The 17,810-nt window shown below is 45.1% G+C and overlaps 1 protein-coding gene and 1 long non-coding RNA gene across 3 annotated transcripts in view; one reads left to right on the top strand and one right to left on the bottom strand.

Annotated features, from left to right (window-relative positions):
- Window positions 1-17,810, top strand: part of LOC138268290 (uncharacterized) — a 77,340-nt gene that overhangs the window by 4,836 nt on the left and 54,694 nt on the right. The window lies entirely within an intron of this gene.
- Window positions 1-17,810, bottom strand: part of CFAP126 (cilia and flagella associated protein 126) — a 90,544-nt gene that overhangs the window by 46,808 nt on the left and 25,926 nt on the right. For both annotated transcript variants that reach the window (XM_069217798.1, XM_069217799.1), the window contains exon 3: window positions 12,069-12,149. In XM_069217798.1, coding sequence (XP_069073899.1) covers window positions 12,069-12,149 — 81 coding nt within the window. The remainder of the gene's footprint in view (window positions 1-12,068; window positions 12,150-17,810) is intronic.

The raw sequence follows: 17,810 nt of genomic DNA, 5'->3' as shown, positions 1-17,810 counted from the left end.
ACATATACCTAACATAAAGACTTAATATGTGTAAGGAAATGCCTCTTTGTGTATGTTAACCCCACATTTTAGGAGTGATGTTGCTGGTTTCCCGACTCCGAGAATGCACTGAGGCCTGCTAACCAAACCTCAGTATCAGTGTCCTAATCCCTTACAAAATATATGTCTAATTAGCTACACACAATTGAAAAGTGCTGTTTATGCTAACCAGTGCATGTAAGACAGAATGTCCACTCAAGGCTGCAGTGCTGTTTGTGCCACCTTGAATGAACAAAATGAACAAAATGGCTCCTAGCCTGCCACTGCAGACTGGAATTAATTTGACTTTGCCAGTAAAACCAATGGCAAAGCTACCACTTTCCTTAACCTTATATGTAAGTTTTCCATAAGGAGATCCTATGGAGCGCTATGGCAGGAAGCTACATATTGTTAAGTAAGGCATATATTTTTCATGTCTTACCAGCATCACTTCTAAGTGGTTGTTTTGCTGGAAAACAATTAGTACCCCTTTGGTTACACAGGGTTACCAGCTGGCACAACAGGCTGGATAACTCCTTTATGAGAGTACCTAACTGGATACTGTAAGGTATCAAATTAATCTTGACATTAAGGCTGATCTTATGCCCAGGTCGAATTTAGTGTTGCAATTAAAGTTCTGCAACATTTAGAAAGTTGCCTCTCTGTGTTCCAGCTGGTCCAGTAGCCTCACATGGGCACTGGCACACAGACAGGTTTCTGCCTGCCTGGGGAGACGTATGAACAACCCCATGCTTAAGAACAAAGGCAATTGCCACAGAGTGAGGTGTGTCTTCTCCCAGGATGCCCACTCGTGGTGTTAGCCCAAATAAAGAGCTTTGAAGGGAAAACCACCTTTTTTGGGCAAATGGTTATACCACTCCTGACATGCAGCCTTTTGTTCATGTAGACAAGTTGGAGATAGGGACAGAGAGGGAAACCCAGGGCCAAACTGGCTTTACTGTAGGTGTGTATCCCTTAGGTAGCTCCACCTTTAGGTAGGCTACCAAGCACCTGACGACCGAAGAGAGGTCCTGACATCTTGAGAGTCGCTAGAATAGAGCACTCTGGGATAGCAAGATGCCACACATTGCAAGAATGTCAACTGAAAGGAGGGGATCTAGTAGCACATTGGCTAGTGACTGGGTAGTTTCTTCAGGGCTCTTTCCTGTAATAAATATGGCAGACCTGGCACGATAACTCTTAGATCATGTTGGATGTGGAGAAATGACCGAAGGACTGTCAAGCTGCCCTTGAACCTGCACAAACAGAGCGCGCACTCTCGGAAGGGTTACACCTGCTGCACTTTGAGATAGTGAAGCTTGGACTGTGTCTGTGGCTCCTGGCTTGGGGAAAAGGTGATTCCTGGCTTCAGATCAAAGCAGTGACTCCAAGGATCAGTTAGTTGATCCCCTGGAACCACTTCCAGAGACTAAAGAGCTGAAGAAGCTCAAACCGACAAGTTGGTAGCCACTGCAGAAGTTTTGCCGCTACCAGTCTCTGGGTGCACCAAGAGACAAATCCGAGATAGCCACAAGTTGCACATGAGTCTGCTGGACCCGGGAGTGCTATCTAAGTCCAGATTCAGTACCCACGAGGGACATCCGCCCCCACCTAAGTATTTTGCCCCAACTGATGTGCAAGGAGACCAGTTGCTAAGCATCGGCTGGCCAGCTACTGCAATGTAAAGGACTTCAAGGCACCCGACCTCTGTGGCCAAAGTTGCCCAACATCACCTGTGGACAAAGAACAGCCACAAAGGCACCCTCAGCAACTGAACCTCAACTGGATCTACCTTGAGCATCGTTTCACCTGTATCCTTGGCATCAGGGCCACAGCATTGAAATTTATTGGCCTTCGTCCTGTAAGGTTTGGAACTTGACTTCAAAATGATGTGGTGGTGAGGTAAATGTCAAAAGTATCCTTTCTGCCCCCCTAGACCTCCATCCTGTCAGATTTGGTCACCCAAGCCAGGCCAGAGTAGCCAAACTAACTCTTTCAAACTTCTCAAGAGTTTAGAAACATTTTATGTTGACCAGGCTTGTTTGTGGTTGCATTTAAAAGTATTAATATCTTCTAAAATCTGTATCTTCAGAACTGTCCAGTAGATTTTGTTGAACACGGTCTCTGAAAATTCATAAAAATATACTCTATCATTATAAATTAGTATCATGGTTCTTTCATGTTGTGTAACTTTCTTATTTCCTTGTTAGGTACTGCTAAATGATTTACACTAAGTTTGTTTTTAAGCCTTGCTGCTTGAAGACACAGCTTCCCAGGGTTGAGCTAAAGGCGATACAAACAAGGCTGACTGGACCCAAAACAGTTTCTGAAAGTATATTCCACAATAAGACCCCACCGCCATATCATATAATTCACCCAAATCGCAGAAGACAGGTGTGAGAGCTGTATGCCTCCAATTGTTGATTGGATTGTGTGCATTATTTAGGCAAGGAGTTCCCAAGCCCTGAAGAAGATTGCAGACCTATACAGGCATAATAATCAGTTGAAACATGTTGGCAGTCATATGTGGAGAGGTTAATCATCATGCCTCACCACTGAACCATGCAGACTTGCATATCAATGGTACCTGTGAAATTTGGGGTAAACCCTTGGGTATTTTTCATTAAATACATATGGATCCCTGCTATTGACCTGAGAAAAAGTAGCCAAGAACTCCCTTTAAATATGAGTCCACCAGAGTGGTATTGCCCTACTCTGGTGTGGGTGGGGTTCACAGAGAATGAAGTATGCCACAACAAGTTGTGGGTGAGGTGACCTCTCATATATAATTTTTATGGTTTAAGATATCTTTTATTCATTTTTAGATGTATTCAACACATACAACAATCCTCCCACCTGTATCCGGTGGCCGGTGGGGAAATGTCAAACCAGGTTCAACAAGGAAGGGAAAGGAGAGGTATTGAAAGAACAAGGGATGGAGTAGGGCAGGGTATAATACTTAATGCAGACTATAGAAGTAATTAAGACATCAAAATAATCTAAGAGGGAGGGGAGATGATTGGCAGTGGGGACAGGAAGCAGGTCTCATTCAATTGACTCCCATCCGATTATGCCTGGTCCCTGTCATTGTGTGTCAGGCAAAGGGTGCGTAAGTATAATGGGCATGACAATTCCGGGAATTCATCCAAGAGATAACGAATACAAGGACCTAATTTCTTGTCAAATAGTGGCAGCCAGTGTGTCAGAATCGCTGTCAGCTTCTCCAACCCCAGTAATCCCACAGTTTATGGAACCAATCTTTGAAGGTTGGGATCAAATCCGAACACTATTGAGAGAGCAAGAGCTGTTTAGCAGCCCCCAGCTCCAGCATAATGGCACAGCCTTTAGTGGACTTTAGAGGATATGTTTTTGGGTTCAGGAGTCTAAGTAAGACATAACGGGGGAAATCGGGGAATGTCTGTGTCATAGATCTTGTCTATCATGGCTAGGACGTCCTGCCAAAAAGAACTTATTTAAGGACACTGCCACAGGATTTAGGTAAGAGGACCCACTTTGGCTGTACCTACCCAGTTTCCAGCATGCAATACTTGCCGGGGTGTAGTGTGGGCTATCTTATGGAACATTTCCTTACGCAATGTACTATGTGCTGAGGTGCGGGCGCAATGGAGTATGTCGCGGCACTCTCGGTCTGTAAAACTGCATTCACATTTAGTCTCCCACCTATATTGTGCAGGTGTTTGGGCCAGCTTTGATAGTGTGACCAGGAAGGCATACATGTCAGAGAGGAAATGTGTATCAGAGGTTTGAGTGAGAATCACTTCTCAAATTGAGTAAGAGGTCTACTAGCATGGGGACTGATCGAGAGCCGGGATACCCAGTGTCACATGGCTATGTATTGCCAGTGGGCTGTTGGTGGTAGACCATAGTCTGACTGAAGTTGAGAGAAATCAATAAGGCCATCAATGTCAAAGAGGTCACCTATTCTTTTACAGTTAGCCTCTTGCCACGTATTATAAGAGGGGTCAGTCAGTGTGGGTAAAAAGGCTGGGTTCCCTATTATTTGTGTCTGGGGATAGATAGGTGTGGACAGACTTTTCTGCGTTTGGACCGTGTCCGATACCCCCACTGTGGTTCGCAGTACATGGGAAATGTATACTCCTGCCAGATGGAGTGCTTCTGGTAACAACATCGCTTTCCAAATGTGCAAGACTGCCACCCCTTGCTCAATAGATCACCAAAGTTTTTCAGTGCTTGGGTGGGACCATTCTACCATGTAACGCAGTTGTGTGGCAGATTAGTAGCTCATGAGATGGGAACCCCCAACACTCACTCTTCCTGAGGCAAGTAAGCCTGTGCCTTCGCCGTCCTCGCTTTCTTGTCATCCTCAAGGAACTCTTATATAAGACTCTGCAACTTATCTAATGTCTGTGGGGGAGGCTGGTGTAACAATGTCTGCATAACATGTAATACTTTTTGTAAAAGTATCACCTTGATTGCCGCTAGGCAGCCAAGAGAGGCCATAACACTTCCATTTAGAGAGAGCTGAGCGTGCAGCCAAAATGAGTGGGACATAGTTGTGTTCTGCCGTAGATGCAGGGGTGAGGTATATCTGCAGTACCAAGTATCTAACCACCTGTGTGGCCCAGGTGAATATGAAAGCAGCCTTCAGTGAGGCTCTGTCTGCTTCAACTATGGTGAGGTTCAAGATGGATGATTTTTGAAGATTAGTTTAAATCCTGAGACTTCCCCAAAGGTCACCAATTCATTCATGATCGCTGGCAGAGAAACCTGCAGTACCGTTAAAAGAAGCAGGATATCTTGCGCATAGTGCGCTAGTTTATGTGACCTGCTCCCCATGGTAATGCTTGAAATATGTGGATGACTACATATCCACTCAGCAAACAGCTCCATGTACAGGGCAAATAACAATGGTGATAGGGGGCAGCCCTTTCGTGTGTCTCTAGCAATAGAAAAGTGCTGGGACAGGATACCGTTAACTCGCCCCATAGCTTTGGGTGATGCATACCTGCACTGAATCCAATTGCAAAGTCGCGAACCCAAACCATAATGAGCCAGTACTGCACAAAGGCCTGGCCAGCGTACCTGATCAAATATCTTCTCCACATCCATAGACAGGAGAAGAACAGGCAAGTAGGAACGTTGTGTCTTGTCCAGAAGGTGACAGATGCGCTTGGTGTTGTCACTACAACTCCTTTCAGGGATAAACCCAGTCTGGTCTGGATCAACTAACCCCTTCATGTCAGAAGCTAGCCTATTGGTTAAGATACCACATTTAACAGTGAGATGGGGCGGTATGAGGATCAACACTTAGGGTCATTCCTTGGTTTGGGAATAACTGTGATCAATGCCAGTTACGTCATTGGAGTAAGGGAGCCTGTTGTGCTAAAATTATTATACAACCTTGTCAATATGCGAGCTGGGAGAGACCGAAATGCGTTCTAAAACTCCACACTATATCCGTCATGGCCAGGTGCTTTACCAGGTTGGAAATGCTTTTATTGCATTAAGGACCTCACTGAGGGTTTTATCCTTATTTAAACAGGCGACACCTGCCACCACCACACGAGGCATGGGGACAGAGTCCAAAAATGCCTCAATTCCGCTACCATTGAGTTGATCCATGGATTTAAATTAGCATAAAATGTTTCAAACTCTTTAACAATCAGTTTCTCTTAGCGAGGCAGGGCACTATTGGCTATCCTCAGCTCTTCCACCTTTTGTTGTACAGCTTGTCAAAACACAAAAGGTGGTGAGCCAAAATGCTTTGTTCCCTCCTGCATAGTATTTTTGCTTTACTTGTAACAGGGCATACTCTGCTCTATCCATTATCTATTGCCCTCAGGTGCTTTTGGGCCGTGTTAAGTTGTCGCTGGATGGCTAGTGAACCTGCGCATCTGTGTAGAGCTTCAAGCTCCCTGATTGTGTTCTCCAGCTACTCACGTTTATTGTGTCTCTCTGCCTTTAGGTGCGCTGCAATGGCAATAAACTGACCCCTTACAACTGCCTTTAGGTGTCCCACAGGAATGTGGTGGTTGTAGTCGGTTTATAATTCATGGCCAGGTAGGTCTCTATCGCAGTTTTAATTTCTATAAGTATATTGTCATAGCTTAGTGTTGAGATGCCAAGATCATGGAGACAATGGGGAACTAAGCTGTGTGAATCGTAGGGTAACAGGTGTGTGGTATGAGAGGGCAGCCACCCCAATTTCTACAGCAGATGTCTTACTAGTGATATATGGTGAGGTGGGAAAACAATCTATGCGGGTTTTCGTTTGGTGTGCTGCAGAGAAAAGGGTGTAATCTCTTGCAGTTGGATGTGCATGTCACCAGACATCCATCGACCGCATATCTGTCAACCAACTCTGAAAGCCCGAGGACAGTGTGCCTGTTTGCCCAGGTCTCTGAATGGATCTATCTACCTGTGAGTCAAGGACTATGTTAAAGTCACCCCCTATAATAATATCCATATCTGGTGTAGTAAAAACTCATCCTAGTGCATGTCGGAGAACGTTTTTTTGGTGGTCATTAGGGCTATAAAGATTATCTAATGTAAGTCTTTGTCCCTGCATGTCAGATCACGAGAGGAGTCTCCCACGTATGTCAGAGTGTGTTTGTGTCACCCTCCCTGGAAAGTGTGTTGCCACTAATATTGCCACCCAAGCCCACTTCCTAGACCTTGATGAGAGATACTGGCGGTCAAGCCATTGTGATTTCAGCCATTTCCAGTCAGCCCTGAGCAATTGAGTTTCTTGTATGAGGCAAATGTCACATTTGGCCTCTCTAAGAAGGGAGAGGAGGGCCAACTATTTCACAGGGGCATTAAGGCCTCTAACATTAAGATTAATTATGTTGACCAGTATCTTGGTGTTAGGGAGTAACTAATACAAGCCATCTAAGCCTGTGCAGAGACAACGGGCCTTGATTAAGTAGCCAACAGATGATGTCTATGAAGAGTATAAACATAGAAAAGTCATCATAGGGAGAGAAGAGGGGGTAAACGAGAAACAGAAAAACAATGTGGTTTCCCACCTGTGAACGCATACATTCAAACTTGAGAGGTTTAGGTAGTTGGACTGAGATAAGAGAGAAGAGCTCCGCTGTTCAGATTGTCATTTACAGTGGGAAATCCACCCTCCAGGGCCATCCATAAGGGAGGGTGAAACGTCTGTACAATGAAGTGCTCATGTTGCATGTGAACTGTCTAATATAACTGTAAAAACCTAGTACTTCAGTGATCATCATCTGCCTCCGATATACTGTTGTGGCGCTGCAAGCAGCGGATCAAGGCAGCTCTCTCCTTGCAACTCTGAGTCTCCGAGGACTTGCAAAGTTTCCCTTTCCTTGGGTGAGCTGGGCAGCGCAGTTCTGCTGCAGGCAGAGCCATATCCCTTGTTGACAGCTGAGACTTGGAGTCCTCTGAGAAGGACAGCATATCTGTCAGCGATCTGGTCTCCTCCAACGTGCGAATGCTCTGCATCTTGTTATTCCATGCAAATTGGAGGTGAAAAGGGTGTACCCATCTTTATCAGATCCCCTTCTCGCGGAGGAAGTCTGCCAGAGGCCAGAGAGCCCAGTGGCACTGCAATGTCACAGATGAGAGGCCCTGATACAACCTGCAGACAGAGTGGCCTCTTTTTGTCTATAATGATGCAGACATGTAAGAATGTCCTGCACCTGGCCAGGGGAGCAGGCGGGATGGCCAGCTCTGTGAATTCGATCGATCGAGGACAATGTCTTGGTGCTTAAGTCCTGGGGCCACATGGCAGAAAAGAAGGACAGCAAATTCTTCCAAACTCCTCAGTATCACCTGCAGAGGGACTCTCTTAATATGGATGTTGGAGTGTCAAGACCGTTTTTTCAAATCTTCCAGGTGATAATGCAATTCCAAATTCTCATCCTGTAAAGCAAGTAGTTTGCGACGGTGATTATCCAGTTCCTCTTCACAAGGCTGTGAGTTTGTTCAAGTGAAGCTACTCGTTGGCATAAGTCACCAATGTCCCTTTTGAGTTCTTTTACTTCAAGACTATTTCTTGCTTAAGGGTTGCAAAATCCTCCCTGAGGACACCAAAAAGTTGCTCCAGAAAGAACTGTGCTATCGGATCGGCAACTCCTATCAGCTCCTCTGCTTCCTCAGTGGTACCCAGGACAACGGATTTGTCTTTGGGCGGGTCTATCTTTTTCACCGGCGTCTTGGAGAACAGTTCCTTAAGGGTGCCCTCTTTTTTAGCGTTGCTCTGGGAGGTCATTGCCGAGTGGGGTAGACCTTTGTGTTGCCAAGGGGAGTACAGTCCGAAGCGCTGGGGATGTATTAGCACTTCTACCATTACCGAGGCAAGCAGCCCAGCTAGATGCAGGACCCTCACTGCCATCCAACAGACCCCTCTCCGGTGATCCGAAGTCAAGGAGCACCCGGCCTTGCAGCCCACAGAAGTCATTCACATGGCACTGTGCACAAAGGGCCTTCCCGAACAAATCCAAATCCCCCACTGGGGGAAGGGCCTTGATAGCAGCAAGTGGCAAAGGCTGGAGAGTCTGAATGTACAATCTGTGTGCAAGGCGGCATCCAGCTACAGGTTCCACGAAACAGACTCCCGTCGTCGAGGAGGGGCCCAGTCCAGAACAGACAGGCCACCCACATATAACTCTTAACAACTCGGGGGCGGGACACCACCTTTGGTTCTCACAGCAGTTACGGAGTCCCTATGCACACTCTCCAGCAGCAGACATGCACAACACTTGCCTTAACAAATGCTAGTCAGGTTCCCCAAGGCTTGCACAGCTCCCCAGAGTCGCCTCCAGATAGCCAGTCGCTGCACTTCCTTCTCTCCCAGCAAGGCGTGATGAATGGTGGTTCCCTTTCAAGGCTTTTCAGACCTTCGTTCAGCCCCCCGATAGGCCCCACTCCAGCCACTGCATTGTTGCCATTGTCTGGTTAGGGGACACCTCAGACTCCGGACTGCATGCCAAGGAGGGTACGCTGATCAATCTGACCCGATAATGTCACTGGGATGGCCTGATCCACTCTAAGTTTAGATGCTTGCAGCGGGGCTCTTGGAAAATGCTCCTACTCGGGCACCATTTCTCTCTCATATATCTTTTTTGATCCATTTAGGTCTTTAGTGACTCTGGTGTAAATCTCACTACTGGTCATTCAACCCTCAAGCTCCTTCCTGTGATTTATATATAATGGAACACAAATTACCTGGGATATGATCTTGTTGACTGCACATCACATAACAAGCACTGGCAAAGGCAATAGGTGTCACTTTTTTTCTAGAACACACGTATGTCCTTGGAATACTGCTTTCAGCACTTTACTAATGTCGACAGCAGTTACTTAACTTAAGTTGTTGCAAAAAGTCGATCGATCCAGACACAAGTCCTTGCAGTAGCAGGCTGCAGTACCTTAGGCTATTACATGAGGTTTATTGAATCAGAGAAAAGTGACTGTGGCAATATTACTGAACTATACAAAAAAGTGATGGATAGAATGCTTGAATTAATCTCAGCCACTTCCAATTGCTTGGGCGCATCCCAATCCTTTGTTCCTTTGAACTCCATGCCACCTCAATTTAGACCCAGCCATCTGCAAATCAAACTTGATCCTATTCTAATGGGAGCTTTCATGCCCGAACTGTCAGGCCAGGTTCTCCCTGAAACGAACACAAACAACTCAGGATAGGTTTCACCCTGATTAGGGCTCATCAGCCAGGTATAGCTTATTCCAGTGGCACAGTATGCATGGGGCTCAGATCTGGGCACGTCCATCCCATTTAGGGAAACACACTGAAGTAAACAAAAGAAGTGATGGTTGGAATGTGTGAATTATTTTCAGCTACTGGTAATTACTCAGGCTGCATCCCAATACATCATTCCTTTGCATACAATGCCACCTCGGTTTGGACCTAGACATTTGCAAATCAGTATTGTCCCTCCTCCAACAGGAACAGTGAAGGCTGAACTGCCAGGTCAGGTTTTCACTGAAACACAACACAAACAACCCAGGGTTGGTTTGGCCCTGATTAGAGCTCATCTGTCAGGTACAGCTCGACTCCTTTGGCACAGTGTTCACTAGATCCACATGTGGACATATCCATTCCAATTAGGGCACACACTGAAATAAACAACAAAGTGTTGGATGGAATGCTTGAATTATTTTCATGCGCTGGTAACTGCTTGGGGCTGCATCCCAATCCATCATTCCTTTACACATCATGCCACCTCATTTTGGACCCAGACATAAGGAAATCAGTCTTGATCCTGCTCCACTGGGAACAGTCTAGCTCATACTGCCAGAGCAGGTGCTCCCTGAAACGGAACACAAGCAACTCAGAAATGGTATCTCCTTGATTGGGTCTCATCAGACAGGCTTGGTTCCAGTAGCACAGGGCTCACATCTGGGCATACCTGTCCCACTTAGGGTGACACACTGATGTATACAAAAAGTGATGGATGGAAAGGCTGAATTAATCTCAGTGACAGGTAAATATTCAGGCCACATCCTAACCCATTGTTCCTTTGCACACCATGCCACCTCAGTTTGGACCCAGCCATATGAAAATTAGTCTTGATCCTGCTCCAATGAGAACACCCCAACCCGAACTGCCAGGCCTGGCCCTTCCTGAGGTGGTACAGAAGCAACCATGGACCGGTTTTGCCCTTATTAGGGCTCATCAGGCAGGTATAGTTTGGTTCCAGTGGTACAGTGTGCACAGGACCCATATCTGGGCATACCCATCCCACTTAGGACATACTTAAGTATACAAATAAAATGATTGAAGGAATGCTTGAATTAATCTTGGCCACTGTTAATTAGTCTGGGCCGCATCCCACTGTTACTTTACACACCATGCCACCTTAGTTTGGACTCAGCCATATGCAAACCAGTCCTCACTGAACTGGAACACAAGCATCCCAGGACCAATTTCACACTAATTGGGGCTCATCTGCCAGGTATAGCTTTGTTTCATTGGCACAGTGTGCACAAGACCCACATCTGCCCATACCTGCCCCACTTTGGGCGACACACTGAAGTATACAAAACAATTGATGGTCAGAATGCTTGAATTAATCTCAGCCACTGGCCGCATCTCAATCCATTGTTTCTTTGCACACTAGGCCACCTCTGTTTAGACCCAGCCACATGCAAATCAGCCTTGACCCTATTCCAATGGGAACAGTTCAACCAGAACTTTAGGCTTTAAAAAAAATATTCATCTTGGTTATGATGGAGCACCTTCACAAATACCTTTTATTACAACCCAATATCTCAAATGTGAGATGCTGCACTTAAAACAGTGCTATATGTTCAAGATTTGGTTGAGACCAAATTACAAAACTCCAGGTGAAATGGGCGAGTAGAACAGGCAAACTTAAACATGTAATTTGGACAACCTAGACAACACGATGGAGCCAATTAGAGGTAGCCACTGCCACTCCATTATACTTGTTTGTTACTCCTGGAACTGCCCTTGCTACCCCTGGTATTAGGAAGAAGGGAAGGCATAGAGAGGAGTAAAAACACATTAGGGCTTCACCCTGTTTACCATGTGTAGTTTCCAATTTAATAATTTAGGGCCAGATGTAGCAAGCAGTTTTTCCCATTCTGTGTCTATGGGAAAATATGTTCGTACATATGGCCCTTAATGCTCAGGTTGTAATGAATGCCAATATGTGTAGACCACAAATCAATAGGAAGACTCCTTGATCTAGTCCCTTCACCAAAAACCCATGAATGTGTTGTAGAGCTTCGATGGTCTAGTAATAGGTGACATCTTATTAAAACGCAAATAAATACATAAAATAGATTTGAGCAGGACATTTGTGAGTGCGTGGAGTTTCGCTTATTTTGTGTTTTGAGAAGGCAACTAGTTAAGCGAACGATGTTTGATGGTAGGCCGGCCGCTATACGCCTTTCTGTGACTTGGGTGCCAGCATAGGTAATAACATTCAATAGTAGGAAGATTGTCAAATGTTCTGTAGAGTTCAGAATTTTGTCACAGCCCGTAAATGACAAGCTTTTGCAATTATAAAAATATACTCTCTAGACGAAACTGGGATAGAACTTACCTTCGACTTCACTGATTCACACACTAAATGGCCTCTGTCATTAGCGATAAAAAGAGTGTACCCGTCATGTGCCGAGGGTCGCTGGAAGAGGAGACAGAGTTGCCATTATAATTATGCAAAGGCGAACGTTGTGTAGCTAAATCATGATCATTTATACATGTTATCAGGTATAGTATGCAAGAAAAGCTAAAACTCCATATCACTTTGCTCCACTGGCTATTCTGATCATTGGACAGATGTCGATTAGGGGAGCCATTCAAGCTTGCGGGCCTCCATTTGGTCTTTATTTACTACCGAAGTAGGCTGTTTGAGCACATTATGCGAAAATGTAGCAATACACTGCTCTGAATGCTGCGAGAAATATTGCGTTCTTATGTTAGGAGAAAAGAAGGCTAAGGGCCTGATTTCCAGTGATCCACCCTTAGGATTGCAGGGATCGCAATTAAACGTTGTCCGTTGTTTATTACACCCGGTAATTGTCAGGTGAAATGTACATCGTGCCCTTCATTAAATGTCAGCAGATTAACAAGCAAAGCGGACACGTCTTCAGTTTGCCTATGTGTGTCACGTTCCTGTTTTCAGTGCGCACATATGTGACATTTTAATGTATGTGTGACACTTGAGTCACACTTTATACCTGAATATACTAGAATAAAGCGTTTAACACCCATGAAATAAAATAACCATCAGAGACTACCCACTTTGTTCAGCACAGTGCCTTAGAAGGCGCCTTAAGACAGAGGCCCATGAAATACTCCAGCTTGCTTGCTAAGTCATGGGCTTGTCACTTCATCAACAACCACCACACATGCACACCCACACTGCTACACACCTACACGCACTGACACACACAGAGCTTCAACTACGGCTAATTGTTTTGTTCAGTTTTATTCTTTTAACGTGTAGGGATTGTAAACATAATTTTATTATGGTTAAGACCATTTTAATGAAGAACAATATTAGCATAAATTAAACGAACTAAAACTATAATTCTCAAGCTGTATTATGGCCTTCAATTAGAGCTCCAGGCCGGGCCATGCATTTTACAGTGGTACCGTTTGGAAACTGTTAACCTTTAGCACGACGGTCTGATCATGCCCTGCCAATATTTTAACGTGCGACCTTCTCATGAAAGACTGCTCTAGCCACCATGGGTTCAAAATACCTAAACTACCCTACCATAAGTAGGTACAACAACATAAAACAATATTACAACTCAAACAGAATGCCGTCACACCAGATCTCAGTGAAGAAATAGGAATTACAGGAAATCTCTCTGAAATAGACTCCCGGACAGAGGAAAATTAATGCATAGAGGGATGGATTTGTTCTACGAGTCACTTAATGATCCTGTTCCCCATTAAGCTAGCAACACATTTTGATTTGTATGAAATGTAGTGCAAAGTCAATTTATTTTTTGGGACAGTAGTAAAGCCAGTTTATTAATGATCCCATAATATATGTGACACCAGAATGTCCTGACTTTTTAACAACAGCTTTCGGCATTCCGAGACTTGTGGTTTTGTTTTTCTCTTGAAAAGCATGGGCTTCTTACTCACAGCATACAAATGATGTTGGCTGACAAAGCAAATTTGACTGTAAGGGGGTTATTACATCTTTGGAGGAAGTGTTAATCTGTCCCAAAAGTGACGGTAAAGTGACGGATATACCACCAGCCGTATTACGAGTTCCATAGGATATAATGGACTCGTAATACAGCTGGTGGTATATCCGTCACTTTACCGTCACTTTTGGGACGGATTAACACCTCCTCCAAAGTTGTAATAACCCCCTTAGTATCACTAATCCTACATCTGAACGCCTGCGGATAACATTTAAACATTTATTCATTGGATTTTACAAAGAGGAAAAAGGGGCGGGTGTTTCCTCCGGGTGGTTGCAAAACAAGATAAAGGAAAAGGCCAACAAAGAAAAACATAAAATCATCTGGTATAGTGATACATAATAGGTCTTGAAAAGGTTCAGGATGTTGGTCTGGGTGGGTTGCCCCGCATTGTCCCTGTTGGTAGATCTATGTTTTCTTGTTTCTGTTTCAATTTGTACACCAGCAGTCTGTCGGCCTTGGCCCCCTTCTTATAGTATTTCTGCAGGACCTGGCCCCCTCTGCGTGGTTACCCCCACACTTTTTGCCTTTACCCCCCACATTTTCTGCTAAATGTGTTTTTGTTGGCCTTAGGACTTTAGCTGGTGCTAAAGTTCTTGTGCTCGCTCCTCTAAACATGGTTTCATTGGCATAGACCCAATTGGCATATTTAATTTACTTATACATCCCTTATAGAATGCAATATTGTATACTCAAGGCCTGTCAATTAAAAGCTACCGGTGGAGCTGCAGCATTTATTGTGCCACCCACTTAAGCACTTTAAAACATGTCCAAGGCTTGCCACTGCAGCCTGAATGCAGTTTTAAATTGCCATGTCAACTTAGCCTTAAACGCTCCTTGTCAAGCCTTAAACTCCCCTTTTACTACATAAATGTTAACCCTAAGGCAGGCCCTGTAATGCCCATATGGCAGAGTGCTGTGTAATAAAAGGTTGGACATGTACTTTTCAGTTTTACATGTCCTGGTAGCGAAAAACCCCTACCCTAGTCTGTCTTTCTTCCAAACAAAAGGACCTCGACTTTTTTCAGAATAGATTTTAAGACAATTTTACTCATACAACTAGCAACCTCAATCGTGCAGTTGTTGAAGCGTTTGGCGGTGGTGGCAATATCTGTAGAGACTGACACAACTATTTGCATATCAATCACATAAGCAATCATAGGGAATCCAAAAGAGCGAATCAGTCTGGCCAGGGAGCCGCATAAACATTAAAAAGAGTGGGTCTCAAAGATGACCCCTGCAGGACGCCACAGGGTAGAGAGAAGGGATGTGAAATATAAACTCTACCATGGATACGGACTGTTCTCTGCCAAAAAGAAAGGCCAAAAAACAGTTTAAGCGCTGGTCCACACATGCCAATGGTAGCTAGGCATTCAATTAGCACTACATGACTTACAGTGCCAAAGGCTGCAGATAACTCAAACAGGATAACCACAGCCCTTCTTCCACTGTCAACTATTGATCTAATTTCTTCGGTGGCAGCTATTAGGGCAGACTTCATGCTGTGATTTTTTTCTAAGCATAAACTGTGCCGCGTCTAGAAGTGCACTGTCTAGGAAGCTGGGCAGATCAGAATTAAAGTGTCATATAAGTATATTAGCACGCATGGGTAGGCATGAGAAAGGGTGGTAATTTTAGTCTCATGAGGGTCAAAAGAAGGTTTCTTTAATAATGGATGGATTGATGTATTTTTCAAGACCTTGTGAAATTGACTCTTGAGACAAATACTGTTCAGAAGGTTAGTAAGAGGACCTGATACAGTATATGCTATTTCATGGAGAGTTTTTGGGGGGCTTGGCTCCCGACTTAGTGATTCCTATTAGTTTGATCACTTCTTCTTTCAACAGGGAAAACTTGTTAAGCTGATTTTTATTGGTTCCTAGAGATGACAGACCCTAAAGGTACAGGATTTTCTTTTCACGTAGATGGGACATCACCTCCCTGAAGTTGCCACGTATGGCCAAGGTCTTGAACTATACATCTTATAAGGGTGTGAGGGTGTCGCCTCTGGAGATGATGTAGTCCAATTTCTGAGCTGCTCTCAGGATGTTTTGCTTGATCTGGTGGAAGTGGACTCTGGTGTGTACGCCAGGTGCAAGATGGTTCCGTCAGTGATAGGGGAAGATGAGATGGATGCAGTTGAAGGTGAGATCCTTACCATCAGAGTCCTAGAGGATGTGACAGAGCAATGGCTGAATGTAGTTTTCCAGATTGGCATTGGAAATGGTAGCACTCACGCCTCTGATTTTTATATTATTGCGGCAGGAGTGGTTCTCATAGTATTCCAGAGCATCACCCATGAGTCGTTGTGGGGCTTCTAGCGCTGACACCCTCTCAACCAGGTCCTATTGTGCCACTGTACCCTCCACCAGATCTGTGCAGGAGTTAAGTCCCCTCACTGATTGTTTGAGCTCTGTTAGCGCTTTAGTAAAGCTTGCATTTGTGGCCAAAATGCCTTTCTTCATTTCCTGAAGGAGGTATTGGATGTCCCCATTTGTCGCAGGTAAATATAACTCAAGATGGGATCGGCCACCCTCGAGCGGTGCCTCATCTGTGGTTTCCAAGGAACCACCACCCTTAGGTGTTTTTGCGGCAGATAACATGTCTTTATTCGAGGAGATCTTCTGTGGCATGTGATATGAGGATGGGGGGAGGGGCCCTATCAAAGGATCTGCTGCTAGCGAGTGATTAGGGCAGATTGCAATAGCCAAAACATTCCAAAAGTGTTCCAGTAATTATAAGCAAGCTTCCATAAGGATGTGGTTCTTATCTTGCTCCCAGCAGCGCAGAGCCATAGAAAGAACCAACAGTTTGTCTGTGCAAAAACTAGGGCCCTGAAAGGGACAATCCATGACCCTATTTGATGTGTCCACAGAGGGGGGAGGCATGAGTGGGTGTAAGGAATCTGCAGGTAGATAAAGCCTCTACCAGATGAAGCGTTATATGGGGTAAGTAACTTGTTCATCTGATAGAGACTTCTAGCTGCAGATTCCTTACCTTAGAATAGATACCCAATCCATAAACTCCTGGCGGTGGGCCGCAGACAGATCTTTTTCACACTAAAAAGTCCTGCAGGACTGAACAGGCAAAGTGTTTATCTCTACGGACCTGATTGTCCAGGCAGCAATGTCTTGCAAACGTGTGCAATGGTGTCCACGTTGCTGCCTGACAGATATCCACAACTGGAACACCTTGTGCTAGCGCAGTGGTATCAGCCTTCCCCTGGTGGAATGAGCCCTCAAGCCTTCAGGAGGCTACCTCTCGGCCAGGGCATAGCAGATCTTAATGCAGAGAATGACCTGCTACAAAATGGTTCATTTCTGCACTCCCACATACCCCACAAAGAGTTGGTCATCCACCTGGAACTCTTTTGTGCGGTCAAGGTAGAACGACAATGCTCTTTTTGGGTCCAGTCGATGGAGTCCCTCCTCTTCCTTTGAGGATGCGGTGGAGCAAGAAAGGTGGGCAGGGTGATGTTTTGACCCAGGTGAATTGGGGTCACCATCTTGCGGAGGAAAGAGGCACGAGTTCCGAGTACCACCTTGTCTGGGAACATGGTGAAGTAAGGCGGCCTGGATGAGAGAGCCTGCATCTCACTCAGCCTCCTGGCAGATGTTATTGCCACAAAAAAGGTTGTCTTGATGGTAAGCAGCTGGAGGGGACAGTTATGTAATGGCTCAAAGGGAGCACACGAGAAACATGAGAACTAGATTTAAGTCCCACTGAGGCATAACAAAGGGTGTAGGGGGAAACATATGAACAAGCCCTGTGAGAAATCTTTGTATAATAGGAGACTTGAATAATGAAGGCTGATCAGGCAGCTGTAGGAACGCCAATAGGGCGGAAAGATGGCCTTTGAGCGTGCCCAAAGCAGAACCCTGCAGGGCAAGGTTGTCAGAGAAAGAAGGAGAAAGAGGATCAATAGATCGTTCTGTACAATAATATACAAAGCATTTCCAACAACAGGCGTATACCGTCTTAGTGGAGGGACGCCTGACTGCCAGAATAACTTTACAGACAGACGGGAGGAAGGTTGAAAGCTGTCAACTGTCGCCGCTCAGTCTCCACACGGAAAGGCGCAGAGTTGACAGGTTCAGTGGAGAACCTTTCCCTGCTGC

Source organism: Pleurodeles waltl, chromosome 12 (assembly GCF_031143425.1).
Source record: "Pleurodeles waltl isolate 20211129_DDA chromosome 12, aPleWal1.hap1.20221129, whole genome shotgun sequence".
Classification (NCBI taxonomy): Eukaryota; Metazoa; Chordata; class Amphibia; order Caudata; family Salamandridae; genus Pleurodeles; species Pleurodeles waltl.
Note: the sequence above shows the minus strand (reverse complement) of the source record. Positions and strands in the feature narration are given on the sequence as shown.